This window comes from Xyrauchen texanus, chromosome 36 (assembly GCF_025860055.1).
Source record: "Xyrauchen texanus isolate HMW12.3.18 chromosome 36, RBS_HiC_50CHRs, whole genome shotgun sequence".
Taxonomy (NCBI): domain Eukaryota; kingdom Metazoa; phylum Chordata; class Actinopteri; order Cypriniformes; family Catostomidae; genus Xyrauchen; species Xyrauchen texanus.
In genome coordinates this window covers 12,057,445-12,079,569 of record NC_068311.1, presented here as the reverse complement: position 1 = coordinate 12,079,569, position 22,125 = coordinate 12,057,445, and the positions used below count along the sequence as shown (strand labels likewise).

The 22,125-nt window shown below is 37.9% G+C and overlaps 1 protein-coding gene across 1 annotated transcript; it reads left to right on the top strand.

The window, feature by feature from the left end:
* Positions 1–7,525: 7,525 nt before the first annotated feature.
* Positions 7,526–21,641, top strand: LOC127630236 (FMR1-interacting protein NUFIP2-like). The gene is made up of 4 exons (XM_052107711.1): positions 7,526–7,758; positions 14,713–16,440; positions 16,863–16,895; positions 17,014–21,641. Exons 1-4 carry the CDS (start codon positions 7,614–7,616, stop codon positions 17,064–17,066), a joined length of 1,959 nt encoding a protein of 652 aa, XP_051963671.1. The 5' UTR covers positions 7,526–7,613; the 3' UTR covers positions 17,067–21,641.
* Positions 21,642–22,125: the final 484 nt, after the last annotated feature.

The window sequence follows — 22,125 nt, the reverse complement described above, 5'->3', positions numbered from 1 at the left end:
ATTTGTAAATCTTAAATCTAAGAATAGATAATGAGAAGCTGCTTTTTGGCAGTTATTAGAAGACAGTGATCCAACTATTTAGATCCATGCTTTTAAATGGGTGGTAAGGTTTGTGAAGTATGCAGGAAAATTAGAGGTCCCCATGGAAAACATGAGTTTCACAGTGGTTCGTAACAGATATTACTTGCTACATTTTTGGGGCTAAGTTATTGTAATCTTTCAGCCACTAATACTTTCATGGTAGTGTCAGTACTTATGCTATTTGACTATTTTTTAGACCTGATCATGTATCTTTAAATAAAAAGATTCTAAAAAGGCATAGGAGAACATGCATCTATGGTTCTTTAGAAAACCATCTACAGTATGTACTGAGGCTCTCAAAAGCCTTTACTTTTCTTTTGTTAAAGGGTTAGTTCACCCAAAATTTAAATTATCCCATAATTTACTCTCAAGCCATCCTAGGTGCATATGACTAGGTATATAAAATATCCATATTTATTACTTTATAAACTATAATCACTGGCTTCCGGTAACGGCCATCCACACGTTCACTGGCTTCCACTATACTCTGTGCTTCCACGTTCGTCACTTCTCACCGGAGCTTACACTAAACCTACGTCACACGCTGGAAATCGAGTGAATGTGTGGAACAGCCCGAAGTTGCAATTCACTTTCATTATGTGGTAAAAAGAGGTGTGAAGATCTACAAAAAAATATTTTCTTATGTGTTCCACAGAAGAAAGTCATACATTTGGAGTGACATTCTGATCATTTGACAGAATTTTAATTTTTTGATGAACAATTCCTTTCCCATCAAGAACTTTATTAATCTCCAAAGAACCATGTATTCAATGCAAGAACCCTATATCACAATAAATGGGTCTTCCGTTATTTGCTGAAACTTGGGTGCTGCAAAGAACATATAAAGATTTTTTTTTTTAAGAGTACAGCTAATTTTGCTTAAAGATCAGAACTAGAAAGAAATTGTTTGCAACATGTTAGCATTGCTCATATGCATTTCTGAAGCTTTTAACAGTAAAAGAAATAGAAATTAACACCATTATCATTACCAAGAGTAAATAAGTGTATTTCAGTACAACAAAAGTCTTACCAAGGCATCAAACCTTAGTTTGTTTTGATTAGATATACAGTGTTAATTTAGGGGGTTCCCAAACTATATGCTTTAATAGCTGCAGGCACATTTAACAGCATAATGGAAATGTCTGGGACCTCCTTAACCTTCCATACAAGCCCTTGTAAAAGAAAACAACAGTACATTGTTGACACATGCCTCCTGCACTCTATTGCCTTGTTAGTTGGCATAACTGCCTGTCCTCTGGCTGAGGTTTGATGAGGTTATGTTAAAAGTGGGTGTTGTGTCTTGTCAGGGGAGGAGGGGCTGATCTGTCTTCATTCCCTTACTCACCATCCACAGCAATGGCTGCATGAGTTCTCTTTATGGAGGTAAAGGAAAGAGACATTTGTCACCTCTAGACAGAGAGTTGGAAAGGGGAACCTTTCAGATCTAAATATAATATGAAGCAATTCATTCAGTCATTCATTTCATTCAGTCAGCCAAGATACATTTCTTTGAAAGTTTAAAAAGGACATAATGTAAAGTGACATAAAATCTTATTTAAAAAATAAGAGCAATATAATTTATTTTAGAGTTGGCAAGCCTCAACTTTGAAAATTCTGTCATTTTTACTAATGTTGTTCCAGACCAGAAAGAGATGATAGGCAGAATGTTTGTCACCATTCTCTTTCTATACATCTTTTTTTCCATACAATGAGAGTGAATGCTGCCTAACGTTAACATTCTGACCATTGTTTATCCTACACCAATTTTCATCAAAATGATTGGGCATGCATACAATTCAACCACTGCATTCACTGTGAGAAGCACTGCTATATTTGTGATGGGCTTGTCTCCATGGTGACAACCAGCAAGTGTCAAAACTGACATTTTACAGCCGGCACCTCGTGATTTTCATGTCTGACAACAAGTAAACAACCTTAATGATTTCCCTTTGTTCAAATACAGGTTTTCCAAAATTAGTACACCTTGTTTCCAAAAACATAGACCACAATAATTCATCAAAACATGCAAAAGGCATTACAAAATTAGATAAACATGTTTGAATTGATTTATAACAATGGCACAAAGGGACTCTTAATATTAACATTTGTTTGTGAGAATGCACCAGAACATTCCAGAAGAGTGAAATAGGAGCTGTTAATGATACTAACTGCGAGTTCAGATGAAAGCCTGTTGACAGCACACTGGGGAAATAAAATCACTTCTGGCCTTTCCAGGATAGGGTGCCATGCTCAAGGCTAGTCAGCCCACTACCTGTTTAGCAGCATTACATAGACAGAGGACTAGCATTATTTTAGCAACTCTCTGCAATTAAAATAGTCAGCCTATCACTTAAGGATAACATTACTAGTGCCGAGTTGTGTGATTTATGCTCTGGCTTGAGTCTGTTTGACAGAACTTTAGATGCTATGACATTGCCGGTAGGTAATACTTGTTCTGTCCAAGGAATGTATGTTTTTTTGTACCCTGTCTTACAGTTCAGACAGCCCTGAAGACATTATAGTTATGTTAAAAACTATTTTACCTACAGCTGGTTAGTTGAAAAACATTAAATCTATAAACATATTTAAATGTATTTCTCGTAATAATCCCTGTTGTATAAAAAAGATTATGCTTTATAATTAGGATGTAATGCTTTATCCTTAGGATGAGTGTTACCAGAGACTATTTAGCAGAGACTGGCCACTTCTATTGAAATGAATGGGAGAAATTGGAATGCCCATCAGTCAACAGATGTAGAAAGAAGTCCAGCCTTACCAGTAAAAGAGCCAATCACCCTTTAGATGCAGACATCGCCTGTCAATCAACTGGAAAAGTGCATGTACATTAGCTACACAAGCCAGGATTTTTTTTATTTTTTTTAACGATATCTGAGGTAAAGAAGCACAATTTAGGATTCCAGTGGTTTTTTTTTTTATAATTATTATTTATTTATTCCAATTGATTTTATTGCTCATTTGAAATATGTTCTTTTATAGTAATCTTAACCAACCATTTTTGAGATTTCAGTATTCCCCCATTCAAGAAGATAAGAGCTGCATTGTCATGACTGGAAATAACTTCCCAGGAGCATTCCAAAGATGACCAACAGTGGACTGACTCGCTAGAAAGACTTTGGTTTTACTTTAAACGTGAGGGACATATTTGTCACATATGCATTATTGCTTACTTTATTTGTGCCTGAGAAAAGTTACTTTTTTTTTTTTACAATGATAGTCTAAAGCCCAAAGTATAATTCAGGTGTCCACGTTGCACATCCCTCCGTGCACAGAATGTGTGATACAAATTGCATCATCAACACAGCCGGATGGCTTGACCACGCTGCCTAGATTTTCCCACACATGCCTCGCTGATGCATGCAACTGCTATTGACTACTAAAAGAGTATCAAAAATAATTTGCAGTGGGCATACGTCAAAGGCGTTCATATTCGCTCCTGGTCAGAAGAGCATTCTCACAAAGGCAACATTGTCAGCCAGGTGCGAGCCGATCCAGAATGCGTACAAACAAAGTACACCTGGGACTTATGAGATTGGTGTTCTAATATTTTAAGCAAATAAAACATTCTAACAAGTTTTTTAAAGAAAAATTTAAATTACTTAAATGTAAGGTTAAATTAGTTGTCTGACTAACTACAATCAAGCATTAGCTGTATGAGTTATAACTGGAGCTGTTTTTCTCAAAGGTCCACAATGCTGATAATACATATAACACTTTACAGCGATTTCAAAAGGGCATCTGTACAAATGTGTGATTTGCAACCCCTATTTTTGTGTCATCTAAATAAGAAACTTACTCAGTAATTTTTGTTTTCAACAAGTACTAACACACAGAATGGGAGTTCAAGAGTTCACAAAGGAGTTCACAGGGGTTGTTGTCCATGTCACTCTAGACTGAGAAATCGGAGCACTTCAAAAGGTTTGGCGTAGTATTTCCCCTTCTTTTATAAGAATATAATCTTTATACCACAGTACTGCTCAATGAAAATGATCCCATTCTAAAACATGATTTCACTAAAACCAAAGATTCTGATTGTAAGAACAGTGTTTGTCTGCCCCCCTCTGGTTAATCCGAGAGAATGCATGGAAATAAACCATGCATTCACTTTAGCAAAGAAAATACTTCCTGTGATCCACAGTGGAAAAAATACTGCAGTGAAAATTTAATTTTAGGATGAAGTTAACTGAAAATGTTTGCCTGTTTTAACTGTTTATAAAATGTTAGTTTACAGTTAAATATACAAATATATATGAACAAATATCACGTTCTGATTCCAATTAACTCCTTAGAGAATGTACTAGAACCTGCCCAAGATCTATAATCTACTCCCACTCTACTACTTAAATGAGCCTTGGGTCCAAAGTGCAACTTTCTAGACGGCCAACCATGGCTATCTGTGGTTTATTCTCTCAGGCTCTGTATGTTTAAATGGGCAATAGCTTTTGATAAGCACTCTTGGGCAGGAGGTTGGTGGTTTAGGATTAAGGTGATTCTCATGGAACCCGTCAACAAAATGTCCTGGTCCTATTTTACTCCAAAATCAAAAGAAACTAAGTTAATGTATTTTACATATAGAAAAAAGAAGCCTATTTTAGGGCCATCACAATTTTTTTCTATCATAACAGTAAAACCAGTGACACACAAGCAGACTCCAAACAACTCGACTTTGGCCAAGGGTGTTACACTTGCCGACTGTATTGCTGAGATCTCGCTCTCTTCATTTGGAGGAATGTCACCCTTTCTGATACAAAATGGTGTTAGGGTGACAGACATAATGACTACCCTGAATATCTCTCTTTGATTCCCTATCACTTGGAGCTCGCCAAAATAACAACAGAGGGACCGTGTGAACATAAACAACTGTAATAGAGTGATTTAGGATGTGGAGTAACTTAGAACGTGTAGAACACATATGTCCATATGAAGCTTTTAGTGAATAAAGAAATTAATTTCCATAAAAACAGAAACTGTAGAGCTTCTGCTTTCTAATTTCATAATTCATTTTTGTAGGAGAACCCCAGAAAACAGTTATATTCAGATCAGCATGCCGTTTTGTCAGTTCTTTAATAAAAGAAGAAGCTCATTGGTCACTTGATTGTTTTTCTAACTATTTTTATGTCATTTTCTAGATGTTGGAACCTTTAACTCAGCAAGGAGTCCTGGCAATCAAGGGATTAACCACCTCCCATTGAAAGATACTAATGCGCGCTCTGTCTCTCACAAACTGACCCGTTGATTATGTAAATGAAGCTTACACCTCAAAATCGCAGAAAATATCGGCTAGTGTGATGCATCTTAGCAGTTCATTGCCTTTAGTGGTAAATTTACCACATTTGCTCTTCACACATTATTCCATTTAGTGACCATTTTCACTCATCAGCACCAAAATGCCATTAATTCTGAGATGTACTTAGTTATTTTATTATTCAACAAATGTCTTTATTCGTCTGGGTGAAACAATGCGCTTTTAAGATGGATTACAGTACACCACTTCTAAAATCTGAACAGGATCTAAAAATACTACGTATCACACACTGGAATACAGAATGTACTGTAAATGGCTACAGACTAAAACTGGGCATCACACAATAAACAACTGAGGGTCACTCCAGCTGTCAAGTGTATCCGATCACAAACTCACGTGGAAACATACAGTACACCCCCCTTCTAGGAGAGGCATGATAGATGTAAAAAAAAATGGATATAAAGGAGCACTGACATTGATATTGCTGCTTCTCTGTTCATAGTCTAAAAAAACAAAACAAGCAAAAAAAAAACAGGGAGAGTACATTTCAGTCTTGGGTGGAAATTCGGATGTGAGTGGCATTAAATGTTGACCATCTCAATTTCTTTGTGGTCCAGTGTTGTCGAAGCGAGTGGTCGATTTTGATTCAGATCAGAGTAGTGGAGCATCATACACTATGAGGTTTTCTTCTGTAGTCAGCTCTAAAATTTCAAATATTTTTGACATCCTCTTTAATGGAATAATTTCACTATCAGTCAAATTTTAAGAAATGTTTTAACTCCAGAGTAACTGTCTCATCTGTCTTATGTCAACGTGTCCTGACCTTGTATGTGGTCACAACGTTAATCTTATGACTCTTTTCATACATAGCATAAAAACTTAACTTTTCATGTAATGTTTCCTCATTCAGGAAAATAGCCAGTGAAAAATGTACCAGTATTTTCGAACGGGTTGTGTTCACAAATGACCTTTAAAATGAAATTGCAGTCTTGTTTGAAAGAGACTATTGTTGCACAACAGCATCTTTTAAAAAATTATGTTACACATTAATGAGAATCATCACTGAAAATGTCTGGAACAGTAAATGTAAAGGCTCGGGTAAACTTTTTTTTTCTGCATTAAGGATCGTATCATGCCCGGTCAACTGGACCGCATTAATGCATGGGTTTACCCGGGCTTAAGCCTGGTGGCCCACGACAGAATGGAGGCCTCGAACTCTCGTTTACATTCTTGGGAGGGCATATGTAAGCATAGAGAGGGTGTGCAACGGCTAAACCCATCCATGTAGTGCATGATCATCGAGAGAATACGTCCAATCTAAGTATAAAACTAAGTATACTCAGGCCTTCCACGTGTCGAAAAAATCTGGACCACGCGTTATGCACAGAGCGATCAGCAACGCAGTCAACTGAAGTATACTCTGTCATTTAAATATCTTGATGCATTACAGTATTGATAATGGGGGGGGGGGGATTACAGAGCCTCTTAGAAGGACAGGGAGGGAATTTATCACTCTCACAATAAGTATTACATTCCCTTGAAATAAATTAAGCTTGGTTTTCCTATAGTAATATTGTAGTAACCATGACTGCAGTCTCAAATATGTTTTACTGGAAAAAGCCATGGTTTGGATACAGTTAGCCATGATTTTACAACAGTAACACTGTCACATCTGTATAGTAACCACTTTTGTAATATTGTAGTAACCATGACTGTAGTAACCATAGTTAATATGGTTGTTACTGTGGTTTTACTACAAATACTATGGTTAAACAAAGGTTCCTGTAATAACACCATAGTTTTCTCAACAGTGCTTCAATCAACTACAACCCCTTTTTTCTAATCAAAATATTGCACAGAAGGAGTCTCTCTGTCAAATTGGACACTGGCGTATGCATTACACGCAATTTGGAAGTATAAAGTCGTGTTATTTATACGCAGATTGATGAGAACGGGTTGCTCTGTCTCCACATTGAACATCGGGGGATGGGTGAATCAAAATTGTAGGAATGGACGGTTATATTGGTTTTCGTTTACTCACAACATGCAGGTCTGACACAGCACTATGATTATTTCATGAGTTTGCGTGACTGTTTCCTGTGGCCTTGACTGGGAGCATCCACGCCTTGTATCAGAGTCGCACAAAACACCGCCCGCCTCTCACTCACTGGCACCCACAAACGCAGGCGGTGATTGGGCAGTGCAAATGTCTCATTTCCCCTTGTCCACCGAGCACCGGTTGAGCACATTCGGTCACTTCTCCCGTTAAATGGAGGAACGTCCCTGCGAAGGGGCAATCGGAATATATGTCAGTCATGGAGCAGAGAACGGCCCTGATCGATCGAACACATCGGTAAACAATGATCAGAACCACTGTCAGTTCCAGAACGAGAAAACGCAGACGAAGAAAACAGGTTGGTAACCAGCAAAGCTCGCCGTTTTTCTTCGAAGCTCAGTCAAGCTTCAAATATGCATCTTGGTATGTTTATTTGCATTAATAAAGCTGAAGTATAAGTCGTATGCTACGCATGTTTTGCTGGGAGTAGTGTTTTATATAGTTATATCAAGTGTTAGCCTCTGAGCTAGCTAGCGTGTATGGACATTGACCTTGTGCACCGGTCTCTCAACGCACTAGTTTTCCGATTACACATTTATTTTACTTTAAATTCGTTTGCAAGCGTAACTCAGAGTTTGGTCCGTTTTTAAGAGAGGGGATGCGTTCAACAGTCTAGTGTAACCTGTTAGCAATGCCCCATCGCAACATGAACCGGCTCCTGTGGAATGTTGCTGTGCTCGTAGTTTAAGCCTGTTCTGTTATTTCCTGTCCGCCATGATGGACGGCCAAATCTTACAAACTTCACCACTGCCCGTTTCTCTTACAAACCAAACACTTTTGCTACACAGTTCGGCCAAGCGTTGTTAACATAGTCAGCCATGTAAGCTTTGCCGTCAATGTCACTAATAATGCTGTCTGAGGGGGTGTCTGCTTGCCCGGTGCCGTCGAAACGGGGCCTATTGCTCTCGTGTCACTATCTGACAGTCATTTGAGTGGGCCTGGCAGTAACTGGGCTCACGATTACCGCCGTTTCACTGTCGGAACTCAGAAGAACCGAGTGGCCTGAATGGAACGTGCCGGAAATTTCTAGCAAAATGCATGCAGTTTCTGTGTAGATTGACCAAATCTAATGATAAAACAATTCAATCTCGGTTACTGTCACCTCAAACGGATATTATTGTATTATAATGTTCTGTGTGTGCAGAAGCGTCTCAAGAGGCTCGTGGCGTTTCTGTATGAATGCTGACAACTCTTGTGGAACTCTGTCGTGTTATATTTAATCATAACATTAAGCTGTTTATTTGAACAGTTGGTCGCATAAATGTTAGCCGATGTGTGGAAATGCACCGAAACCCATAACTTTTGATCCATCAGGACATTTAATAGTTCTCTCAGCATTGATGTTGCTATTGTGGCATATAAACGGACCTCGGTGTACTGTTGTACGTCGCCTAAACTGGCCATGCATTATATTCATACAAGCGGCTATTGCAGTTCCCTCTTTAAACGTAGTTTTGAAGTCGCCACGTTAAAAATCGTAATAATGTAAAGACAAACACAACTGACCTCGGCTATTCATGCTGTTCACTTAGCTTGATAGCTACCTACTGACTTGGCAGGTAGACTTAAATAGACATAAACCCGAGGTAGAAAACGTAGGTATTCCAGCCAAGCCTGTGTTAGAGATAGCTGATGGCGAGGCATTACATTTTAAAGCTTGTTTTATGTATCACAGATGGTGCAAACTAGTTGTTACACGTATGTACAGTGTATTTCGATGTCATTCTCAAACAATGAGTTGGCATTAACATTGCTAGTCATTTTAATCGAATATTTTCGTGCGAAATACATTTTATGCCTACTACCATGCTATCGTTATTGTGCTTAGTTAATCTCATAAACTAGTTTTACTAACAGGATTTTTCCACACAAATTAAAGCTACTGTCCCATGTTAACGTGTCAAGAGTTTTCGAGAATATCGAATCGTGCAATAATGTGTTTTTGTTTCATTTCGGTTATTTAAAACGCGTCCACCCCCGTGCTGGGGAACTACCCAAATATGACTGAGTACTCCATTTTGACACGTCATACCTCCGGTTAAAAATAGGGCGATGTCAGACTTCAGCCGGCCGGTGAAAGCACAGTTACACGGGGTTCTCTTTACACCTAATATTTTCAGCTTGGAAGTGGGAGGTAGTACTGCTACATGTTTAGAGTTTAAACTTTTTTTATTATTTATTTATTCAATGCAGTACATTTGGGGGTTATTTGGGTTTGTTCATTTGGGTGTTATTTGGGCTTTGTTGGCTTGTCCTGTTTGCATACACTGTACAAAGTCTGACTTTCTCCTGTGTGAATTAAATGAAATCTGTTAACACATACCAGGCTGGCAAAATGGTTTTGTTTCTGATGCCAGTTTTAAGTTCCTGTAAGGACATTCCTTGAGCTGCCATAAATAGTATCCATAGAAATAATGTGTTATGCACACTTGCCTGACAAAGAATATCAACAGGGCATCTTACTGCTGCTAAATCTCCCTTTCACTTAATTCATTTAAAATATATCAATCATAAATACAGTGACCCTTAAAAATATTTGGATGCTTAAATCTCACTTAAAATATGAGTTTCAAGAATATGTGGCATATGCAATAAAAGTTATGCTACTACTTTTAAAATAGAACTGACTCCAATTCTGAGCCATTCTTGCTATTTCTTTAAACAAATGTGGTCCCAAAGTGATTTTTAGTGGATTAAGTCAGTTCACCTCAAGTTCAGAGTCGCACAAGTGTACTAGAAAGTTGCATTTTAATCTATCACAGTAACTATGGACATGAAGATTTGGAGAGTTGCTTTTATCATTTTAAATCTTACAAACTTTTTTGTGTGAAATGTTTTGTTCAATATTTATTTAAAACAAATTACATTTGTCAAATAATGCAAAGATATTTGTTCATTTTTGTGTGGCTTAAGTGTCCTAATACTTTTCGTGGCTACCGTATGTAAAGTAAGGAAATTCAAAGTGGATTTTATTTCGGTTGAAATGCAAAAAAATATTTTTCAGCCAATTGATGATATTCTATATATATATATATATATATATATATATATATATATATATATATATATACAGTGAGGAAAATAAGTATTTGAACACCCTGCTATTTTGCAAGTTCTCCCACTTGGAAATCATGGAGGGGTCTGAAATTGTCATCGTAGGTGCATGTCCACTGTGAGAGACATAATCTAAAAAGAAAAATCCAGAAATCACAATGTATGATTTTTTAACTATTTATTTGTATGATACAGCTGCAAATAAGTATTTGAACACCTGTCTATCAGCTAGAATTCTGACCCTCAAAGACCTGTTAGTCTGCCTTTAAAATGTCCACCTCCACTCCATTTAGTATCCTAAATTAGATGCACCTGTTTGAGGTCATAAAGACACCTGTCCACCCCATACAATCAGTAAGAATCCAACTACTAACATGGCCAAGACCAAAGAGCTGTCCAAAGACACTAGAGACAAAATTGTACACCTCCACAAGGCTGGAAAGGGCTACGGGGAAATTGCCAAGCAGCTTGGTGAAAAAAGTCCACTGTTGGAGCAATCATTAGAAAATGGAAGAAGCTAAACATGACTGTCAATCTCCCTCGGACTGGGGCTCCATGCAAGATCTCACCTCGTGGGGTCTCAATGATCCTAAGAAAGGTGAGAAATCAGCCCAGAACTACACGGGAGGAGCTGGTCAATGACCTGAAAAGAGCTGGGACCACCGTTTCCAAGGTTACTGTTGGTAATACACTAAGACGTCATGGTTTGAAATCATGCATGGCACGGAAGGTTCCCCTGCTTAAACCAGCACATGTCAAGGCCCGTCTTAAGTTTTCCAATGACCATTTGGATGATCCAGAGGAGTCATGGGAGAAAGTCATGTGGTCAGATGAGACCAAAATAGAACTTTTTGGTCATAATTCCACTGACCGTGTTTGGAGGAAGAAGAATGATGAGTACCATCCCAAGAACACCATCCCTACTGTGAAGCATGGGGGTGGTAGCATCATGCTTTGGGGGTGTTTTTCTGCACATGGGACAGGACGACTGCACTGTATTAAGGAGAGGATGACCGGGGCCATGTATTGCGAGATTTTGGGGAACAACCTCCTTCCCTCAGTTAGAGCATTGAAGATGGGTCGAGGCTGGGTCTTCCAACATGACAATGACCCGAAGCACACAGCCAGGATAACCAAGGAGTGGCTCTGTAAGAAGCATATCAAGGTTCTGGCGTGGCCTAGCCAGTCTCCAGACCTAAACCCAATAGAGAATTTTTGGAGGGAGCTCAAACTCCGTGTTTCTCAGCGACAGCCCAGAAACCTGACTGATCTAGAGAAGATCTGTGTGGAGGAGTGTGCCAAAATCCCTCCTGCAGTGTGTGCAAACCTGGTGAAAAACTACAGGAAACGTTTGACCTCTGTAATTGCAAACAAAGGCTACTGTACCAAATATTAACATTGATTTTCTCAGGTGTTCAAATACTTATTTGCAGCTGTATCATACAAATAAATAGTTAAAAAAATCATACATTGTGATTTCTGGATTTTTTTTTAGATTATGTCTCTCACAGTGGACATGCACCTACGATGACAATTTCAGACCCCTCCATGATTTCTAAGTGGGAGAACTTGCAAAATAGCAGGGTGTTCAAATACTTATTTTCCTCACTGTATATATATATCTCGAAAATTATGTATTTGCTCTAAAATGGCTCAAAAATGTTTTTTTATTTATTTAAAAAAAAAATCCTGACAGAGGAACCATCATTTCATCAAAACAACCATTGTAGCCAAGTATATAATTTTTTTTAAAGACATTATATAAAAATTAAAATTATTTTCATTGATATGCACTTTGTATTAATATTTCATACACAATGATATATAGCTCATTAAGTAGCGTTATTTACCTTCAAATGTTTTTACTGTGCAAAGCTACTTCACGGACTTATAGTTTAACATTGAATAATACTAAATTATTTCTGTGGAAACGTCAGGTTGATTATTATAATATAATGCTGAATTATCATTATTATTCTGATTATTAGATTTGCTATTTATACAAAAGTAATATATTTCTGTCCTGTTTCATCTTCACCTGGGGGCATTTATTTTGACACCAAAAGTGCTGTATTTACTTCCACTTCACAAGAAGCTTTTATTGTGACAGACAAGGCAATGGCTGTGTCTTGTTTCGAAGGCTGCGTGCTAGGTAGGACGCGTCCTTTGACGGCTGCAGTATACCGAGTGTCCTGCTTTAAACAAGTCTCGTTTAAACGAGACGGCCTTCGTAGGACAAACGGAAACGTAACATGGTTGCTATGACAGCACGCCACTCTTTAGCAAGCGTGATCGCTTTTAGTGAGAAGGGAACAAAGTCTCTTTGGAAGGGAATGCATGAGGTACATTTTAGGAGAGATATAATGATGAAAAGAGAAAAGAAAATAGATTTTACAGGTGTACTTTTAGTCTAATACTTATTTTAATTATATATTAATATAACTATACATATTATATACTCTGCACCATCTATTGAGGTACTTCAACTTGGGTATTAACATTCCTTGCATTTGAACATCATATTTACGGGAAAATTGTCGTCGTTTTTTACATTTCTGTCGAAGCAAAGAAATGAGTGCCCATGAAGGATACACCTCGCGCATCCTCCGAATTCCCGTAAAAGAAGGTCGCATTTAATTTCACAATGCACATGAACTGATCTTAAAGTGCTGCCATGCTCGTGCACACAAATCAAAAGTTTTGTTCTGAATCACACAGGCCATGTTTATCTCTCTTTAAATCACAGCCGTTTGTGGATTAATAATCACATATGACCAACTTGCCATTTTGATGTTATTTTAATTGTGCAGCCCTGAAGGATTGTGAAATTAGTCTATTGATGCACTCTTTAGGAAACAATGGCCAAATGAAAGCACATTAAAATCATAGATTTTATGATTTTTTAAATTATCTAGATTTTTATTGTTAATATTCAATATATCGCCCAGCCCTACATAATGGTAAAGCGGTTATATTTTGACAAAATGTTATAGTTTCATTTGAAATAATCTAAAGGTAGAATCTATTGTGGCAGCTGTAGTTAAAGTTTCAAGATGTGTTTCAGCTAATATTTATTTTTCATAAATACTGTCATTTATTATTATATTACTATTATTTAAGACTAGCACACTGGCCTAACCATGGTAACGAGGAGCCTTTCCTTCTATGTAATATGTGTATACATTTTTAATATTAGGTAACAAATGGGATAATAATGGGCCCATATATGTAAATATTCTCTTAAATTTTTAAAAGAGGGAGAGAAAACTTCCTGTAGGATTTGACATCAACAACAAAAATAATGTCACTTGCTGCATGTCCTTGTACTGGATAACCATGAACAAAACTATGCAACATAAAAGGAAATGCAACCCAGGATACATTAAATACAGGTTATGTTTGATCTATGGCAGGTCGACTCTTGATATCCAATGTAAAATCTGCATCCTGAAGCAAAACCAGTTGAGAACCCCTGAGTTAAAGGTACAGGAGCAGTCTGGCTGTGCTGTCGTGCACCTACAGTATATATTAACTGTTAATAATCAGGACATTACTTTAAAAGCTCACACAGCTGATGTTATTTTTCATTTAGTAGTTAATTTAACATGTAAACTAACATGCTTTAGTTATATAACATGTTATAGTTACATGCTATTTTTTATCATGTTTATAATTCTGTTTATTATAATTCTGTTAGCTTTCTTATTTTTTCTATTTATTTTATTTTCAAAAGGGAGACTTTTTTTTACACATACTTCAATAAAATAAATGGTTTCAAGTTTCAATTATAATAAAGTGTTTGCTCAAAAATAAATAAATAACCCTGTTTTCACTGATAATAGTAATTGTATAATACCGTATACTGTGAAACCGTGATATTTTCTGAGACTGTTATCATACCGTGAAAATCTCATACTGTTGCATCCCTAATTGAAAGTAATTGAAATACCCCAAATGGTTTTTCAGTGTCTCTTAGAAGTGAGCCAATCATCCACATGACCCTGGCTTGCTTGAACATAACATAGTCTAAATATTCCTTTATCTTATACAAACATTGACTAGACTTGACCAATTCCCGTACTGAAACCTGAGATCTGATCTGGTCGATTGCTAAACAATTTTGGTTCTGTGGATCAATTGATGTAGGTTTGTGGTTTGTATTCTATTTATGTATTGCTTTTATCTCTTCTATGCACAGAAAATGGCAAAATAAATGGAACTCTGATCAAGGGAGAGGTGACTCCCACTTCCTTAAACCCAGACTGCTCCCAGCACCCTGCAAACAGCAATGGCAACAGACACCTGCTAGAAACCAACTTGAATAAGAAGCCCACTCAACGGGCCTTCGTCACTGGCTTAACAGGGGACAGGAAAGGTAGAAACACTAGCAGAAACAATATGAACTTCAAAAATGACAAGTCCTCAGAGCTGAACACATTTGAGGGCAAAAAAGATGCTTTGTCTACTCTGAATGGTGTGGTGTCGCTCAATTCTGTACCACTTACCAACGGTTACCCCAGCAAACCTGGAGCTGACAACGATGGCAGTGGCTCAGAGAGTGGATACACTACTCCAAAAAAGCACCGGGCCCAAGTAAATGGCAAAGTTGGGGACAATGTGACTGCTTTTACCCAGGGAAAAGCCATGCAGCAGGGTGGCAAACAAGATCATGGGCTTGCGGCACCAGAGTCAGCCAATAGAGCCACAGGCTCACAAGTGGAGAGTGGCAGAGCCAGTTCAAAAGGAGAAGTCAATCCAGGTTGCTATTCAAAAGCCAAGGAACCACCTGCGTCCGCCACCCCACCCCCTCTGCCAGTGGCTGAGCTTCAATGTAAGAACTCTGACATCAAAGCAGCTGGCAAAAAGTTTGAGGACCGGTCAAGTAAGGTTAAGGTGGCAGCATCCACCAAAGAGGACTCATGGACCTTGTTCAAGCCTCCTCCTGTCTTTCCTGTGGATAATAGTAGCGCTAAGATTGTGCCTAAGATCAGTTATGCAAGCAAAGTAAAGGAGAACCTCAATAAGACTGCCCAAGCTGGTGGGGAGGCTCTCACTCCTGCTCCCCAGGTGCCTGGGAGACCACCACAGGTCCCCATGTCTGCGGTGAAAACCATCACATCAGCTAGCTTTACTAATGGTCCCTTGTTGGGGGATGGGAATGGCTTTCCCCTGCCTGGACCCCATTTCAGCTTAACAGCAAGCACTGGTCCTCTGCTAGTGTCCCCAGCTGTTGCTACCGAGAATGTAGCATCTCCCAGTGGCAGTGGCACTACCGCCATTGGAAGTTCCACCACCTCTTTGGCTGAGCCTAGGAAGTCCAGCCTGTTTGTTTACCCCGTTAACACCTCCAATATGCAACTTTCGCTCCCTAGTGGCCGCCAAGCTGATCCTCCGGCTGCTCAGACAAATCAGAAGTCTCTGGGGGACATTTTTCAGAATCAGTGGGGCTTGTCCTTTATTAATGAGCCAAGTGCTGGACCAGAGGGTGCGGCTTGTCGCTCAAACGGAAAGGACATGCCGATGGAAGTGAGCTTTCAGGGAGGCTGTCCAGCTACAGTGGCCACTCAAACTTCCAGTACCTCTCAGAGACTGGATCAACCACCCTTCCCCAAGGCTCATGAGCCAGACAAACGGACTAACACTCAGAATCTGAGTAAAGGTCTGAACAGCGGTGCCCCTGTGGCAAGTGGGTCTGTACCCGAAACCTCTGTCCTTAGCCTGGATGCCCAGAGAGATGAGACTGGGGTTCATGGTGCAATAGTGTTTTGTTCTTCCTCTAAGGACATTTGTGCCGAGCTGCCTCCCACCTTCCCAGCTGCACCTAAGGTGGCTTTGACCAAGGACCAGGGCCATACTAAGAGCTTTGACAGGAGGTCTAGTTGGGGGTCGTTTGATCTAAAAGCTGCTGTAATTTATCACACTAGAGGTAACTTGCTATTTTATCTTCTTTCCAGATACTCTCTCTTTACCATGTACTATTCATTTGCACTAGAAAACAATGGGTGCTTTGTGGCTTTAGTTAGTGTGCTGCAGATAAATTGGTTCAGACTAGATCATAAGAGCCTGTTAAAGTTACTTATTCTTCGCAATTTAGCAATTGAAGGTTGTTACTCTTATAACATATTATGTTGTAGGACACTGAATTTAAATAAGTTATCTCTTTGTAGTTATATAAAGCCACAAAATAGCAGTATTTTGAAGCTTTGTTTTTAGTTGAAACAGCTCAGTCTTTTAACTGTAGTCCTTTCAAGTCGAACAGAAACCCCAGAGACAGACAGGTCCTGACAAATCATAGCTGTATTTGGATATTTAAACTTTAACTGAACTTTGTTTTTGCTCTTATTGCAGAAATGGAATATATTTTGAATTTGCAAAAACAAGGTAAGCTTTCATTTACCTCACTTGCTGTTGCATGCTATTTTCATTATAAATGCATTGCTATATTATCTTGTTTGTTGTAGAGTTTTTCAAATGACTCCTGCATTCACCTTTCATGTAGATCCAAGTCGAGTAATCCTTTACAGTGAGTCATGGGACGGACCTGCTCAATGAGGCTGCGTCCGGACCTTATATCTCAGCTGAACTCTGCTGCAAAAGACGTCCTTGAGGAACATGGCTACTGCCTGTAAACATCCTGAATCAGAACTAATCCAATCTTAAGATGGTTTAAAAAGACCTTGTTACTAGTCAGCAGTCAAGGCTAAGCGCAAAGGACAAGAGTGCGCTTAAAAAACGGGTTAGCTGGTTTTAGAATTTAGAAAGGAAGGACCGGAGCTTTTGAACTCAACTCTAATGTGATCTAGTGGATATGTTGCTGAAGACAATTCAAATGACTTTGGGGACATGCATTTCACATGTAAAACACTCATAATAACCATGTTATGACATTTGTTAGGGCAGAAGCCTCTCCTTTACTCATGAACCTAAAGAGAGCTGTCTTCATCTCAAGCCTCCTGGGGAAGATGATGTGTCACCATGTTTCCCATGGTTTCCCTCTTGAATTCAAATGATCATGTTGACTCAAAGTGGTCTTGTGTGCATACACATTGAATTATTTCGGGCACAGAAAAGAAGATGTAAACCTTGTGTGTTGTTCTCTGAAATAACATAATGTGGCAAGAGGAACTACATGTTTTTTTGTCATTCAGGGGATTTGAACTCCATATATGTCTGGGGGGCAGGTTGTTCAAATTTTGGGATTAATAATTGTCTTAATTTAATTCTGGACAAGATTGGGTCAGTCTTGTTAGTTACGCGTCCCCTGTATTGGTGTTTTCTTCTTTTCCTTTTCATTGAAAAACGTCAAAACTCCCAGGGCAGGTTATGAGGTACACTTCGACTGGGAAACTGTACGCCCTGTAGTGTGCATGTGCAGTATGCTGCTCTGTGCGTCATCTTTTGGAAGAATTCAAAGTGCTATCATTCAACAGTCTTATTGTCGCCACTTCACGCTTCTGTCACCTGACAGCTGTTCCAATCTCATTGTGTGAGAGTGTGAAATAATGTTTTATCTTGAGTGTTTTATGTTTTTAATTCTAAATAGCAATTAGAACCCAGAACTAATCTCTAAGATGTGCCACACTTTACAGTTGCTTTAGCTCCAACGCTAACAGGTACATCACGGATGTTTTAGATCCTAGAGGGATTCTTCTTTTTCTTTGGTCTAGTTCGATAAAGCTGCTCTTTTAGTTAGGGTTTTGTTTTTGCCCAGAAAGGCAGTAGTAACTGCTCTGTTGGACTACACAAGTTAGGGGACCCCAGATAGCAGTTGCTGGCATAAGATCCAGCATTTATGTTTTACTCCAGAGACTAGAAGCTCAGGCATCCATGCTTAGCTTTTATTGAGCACCACAATCATCCAGTCACCCGTAATGGAATTTGGTTTATGCTTTGTTTTATATTCTTGTATGTGTTTTCCTTTTTTTCCATACCTGGTTTCCGGCTTATTTGTTAAACGCTTGCTAAATCACTTATGAGCCTCATCAATAGAACCGCTGTTGACAGGAATTCTTCCATCTTGTAAATGTTCTCTATCTATTGTCTGAAAATGCATTCTAAACTTAAGTCTCTCCTGTTTTATCATTTCACAAATTAATTGAGTTCTACATAAAAATCAGTAGCACTTTATGTATTATTTTCTTGAATTGTATTTCCTTAAACATTGACATATCAGTACATATTTTAAATTCTAGTAATTAATCATAGGCTACTAACTTTAACCTCCACCTAAGGACTGTTGGTCCAAAATTGCTAAATCAAATAAATATACAAAACAAAAAAGTGAAGCTAAAATAAAAAGACACTCAGGTAGAATTAGGGCAGTGTTCTTCTGACAAAAATGCACCAATGGTGTTATTGCCAAAAATGAAAAGAACGTCCCATGTTTGTACCAGCTTTTTTTTTAATTAACCTTTGAGGGAACTGAGTTACGTTTTGACTGAAAGCAAAGCTTGCCTACCTTTAGAGGTATCATTTTGCATCAATGTTTTCTGTACATAACCACGAGGCACTGCCAGGTGAAAAGATGTAATTCACATGGAAACCGTTAACCACACTATGTATTTGTAAGTCATTCTCTTGTATTTTTTTTTATTTTATTTGTTACTACATTTTCCGGTTCCAGTTTCAAAAAGCAGCATACAAAGATTTCCATTGTGGTCTACATTTACTTCTGTTGATGAAACTTGGGATGTGTTGATATAGTTTTAAATTGAGTTTCTGTACTTGAGATATCCATGGTCTGTTATGTGTGTTTGTTCAAATGATACTGCAAAAGCTTTAGTGTCATCATCTGTCTGATATTAAAAGGATAGTTCACCCAAAGTGAAAATTATGTCACCGTTTTCTCACCCTCATGTGACCTCATGTTTTTTTCTTCCATTGAACACAAAATGAGATGTTAGGAAGGATGTTTGTCTCTGTCTCCATTCACTTTCATTGTATCTTTTTATTTCTCCATACAATGAAAGTGAATGGTGACTGAGACTAACATGCTGCCTAACATCTCCTTTTGTGTTCCATGGTGGGAAAAAGTAATATGGGTTTAGAACAACATGAGGGTGAGTAAATTATGCAATATTTTTCATTTTTGGTTGAACTTTCCCTTGAAAACTGAGATGTAAAGTTTTTAATTCTGCTTCATCTACTCTAGTTCCATTTGGATTCCACTTAAAAGCAGCTTTGTGCAAGGCAGAGAATTCCTGCAATGTTAATTGTATTATTTCTTTGCTTTTTAGATGCACATCTCTTCATGGCTTCTTTTGAGTTTTTAGTTATCTAAATAGTGTCTTTACAAAGCTCACATAGAGCATTGTTTTATTTATATACCGTATGTGCAAAAGTTTTAGGCACTTGTGGGAAAACTTTCAAAGTGAGGATTTCTTAAAAGAAATTATGACAAATAGTTTTCATGAATCAATTAATGTCATACAAAGTCCAGTAAACACAAAACTAGCTAAATCAATATTTGGTTTGAAAACTTTGCTTTCAAAACAGCACCAATTCTCCTACTTACACCTGGACACAGTTTTTATTTTTGTTGGCAGATTTGCAAAAGGAATTTTTGGGAGTATGACATGTATATTTCCTAATGACACTAAATTAGCAGATATAAATAACCATCTCAAGACAAATGTTTTTGTGAAACATCTTATGTGCCTAATACTTTTGCACAGTATTATATATATATACACACACAGTATTGTGCAAAAGTTTTAGGTGCTTGTGAAAATGTTGCATAGTGAGGATTTCTTCAAAAAATAGTGCCATAATTAGTTTTCATTTATCAATTAACATCATCCAAAGTCTAGTAAACATAAAAAAAATCTAAATCTATGTTTGGTGTGACCAACTTTGCCTTCAAAACAGCACCAATTCTCCTAGGGACACCTGGACACAGTTTTTCTTGGTTGTTGGCAGATAGGATATTCCAAGCTTCTTTGAGAATTTGCCACAGTTCTTCTGTCTATTTAGGCTGTCTCTTCATGTAATCCTAGACTGACTCAATGTTCAGTGGGGGTCTCTGTGGAGCCATGCCATCTGTTGCAGGGCTACATGTTCTTTATTCTATTTGCAGAAGGAATGTTTGGGAGTCTAAAATGTATATTAGCTATTGACACACTACAGCTAAAGATATAAATAACCATCTTAAGACAAATGTTTTGTTAATCATCTTCTGTGCCTAAGACTTTTGCACAATACTGTATATATATATCCAAGGGATGTGCTTAAGGAGTTACTGATGTAGGCATCATTTATAACCATCTGTTATTACATTAAGTTAATTATGAAATACCTCTTTGAACACCCAATGTTGGTATCCCTATTTTCTCGATCTCTCAGTCACAACACCTTTTGAACACCCTGTCAATAGAACTGGGCCAGGGCTTTGTTTAAAACTAATCTCCATGGGTCAGATGCACATATAGAGGTTCTATGCACAAAAAGCTAATAGAACTAAGTGTATATTTTGGGGGGTTGCACATTAGCTTAATTTTCCTCTGATCAAATAAGCACTTAATATCCCACAAATAATATAATTGCAATATAAATTATTTACATAAATCTTAAAATATCTATCTCCTTCAGCTCCCCTTATCTAGTGTTTAAAGCAATGAGTGCATGGTGTACAGGTGGGAGAGAGGTATGGATATACATAAATGGTATGTTTGATTGTGAAACCTTTACCAAGATAATGCATCGTTGTTGGCATATTCAAATTTCATGTGTTTTCTTGACGTGTGAATGAGGTTTCTTGTCCTGTCCTGACAACTCAAACAGTTCTTGCGTGTGGATGCATATGTGTTCGTGTGCATGTGTATCTGTCTTCAGCCATACGCTCGATTATATGCAAAGTCAATATTGTGAACTTTTCAAGTTCAGGGTGCCTGTGTTAAACGATATATTAAATGGAATCACATCAGAACATGAAAAAACTCTTTGCTTTTCCTTTCTCCCTCCCCACACACCCAAATACCCCCCAAACAATTTTCAGTTGTGCCATGTATTGACTGTTAAAAGTTTGAATTAATATTTCATTGTTATGTTGCTCTCTCTGAATTTCCAACAGTGGACATGAAGAGGGGGTTACAAGCTCAAGAATATTTGTCACTGCTAATAAACTTGTTCAAAAACATCTTGTTTCCCAAGTAATTTTTTGCCAACCCTCTTTTATAGGCGCATTCAGTAACTTTTGTCTTTGTGTCATCTTGGACTTACACTGACACCTAGTGGCTTGGATGCAGAATCGATTAAAATCAATAGTTTTCCATTTCATTGTATATATTTAGTATGCACAGTCAGCCATGAATACTTTAATGAGTGAGTGAAAATGTCAAATAACAGGATGGTTACTGAGATTAAGCAAGTAGTATTCGGCTGGTCATGTGATTCTAACATTGAAGCCCCCATGCACGGACCCTCTCTTTGTAGAAAGCAGCTTTTATAAGATTACTGATATGACTGGAGTCTTTATTTTAATGTGATTAGTTGTGATTTCCTACATACATTGCAAAATTACAATTCATGAGTTAAAAATACTGATTGTCCCTTTAATAAAACCTTTTTATATTAAGATTTCCATTAGATTCAAAATGATGAACCATTTCTAGTG

Excerpts from the sequence above, each read along its gene's own strand:
- LOC127630236 (XM_052107711.1), top strand. The coding sequence starts at position 7,614 with ATGGAGGAACGTCCCTGCGAAGGGGCAATCGGAATATATGTCAGTCAT. Across the intron at positions 16,441-16,862 it reads TGTAATTTATCACACTAGAG|AAATGGAATATATTTTGAAT; the intron begins GTAACTTGCTAT and ends CTCTTATTGCAG. Across the intron at positions 16,896-17,013 it reads TTTGAATTTGCAAAAACAAG|ATCCAAGTCGAGTAATCCTT; the intron begins GTAAGCTTTCAT and ends CCTTTCATGTAG.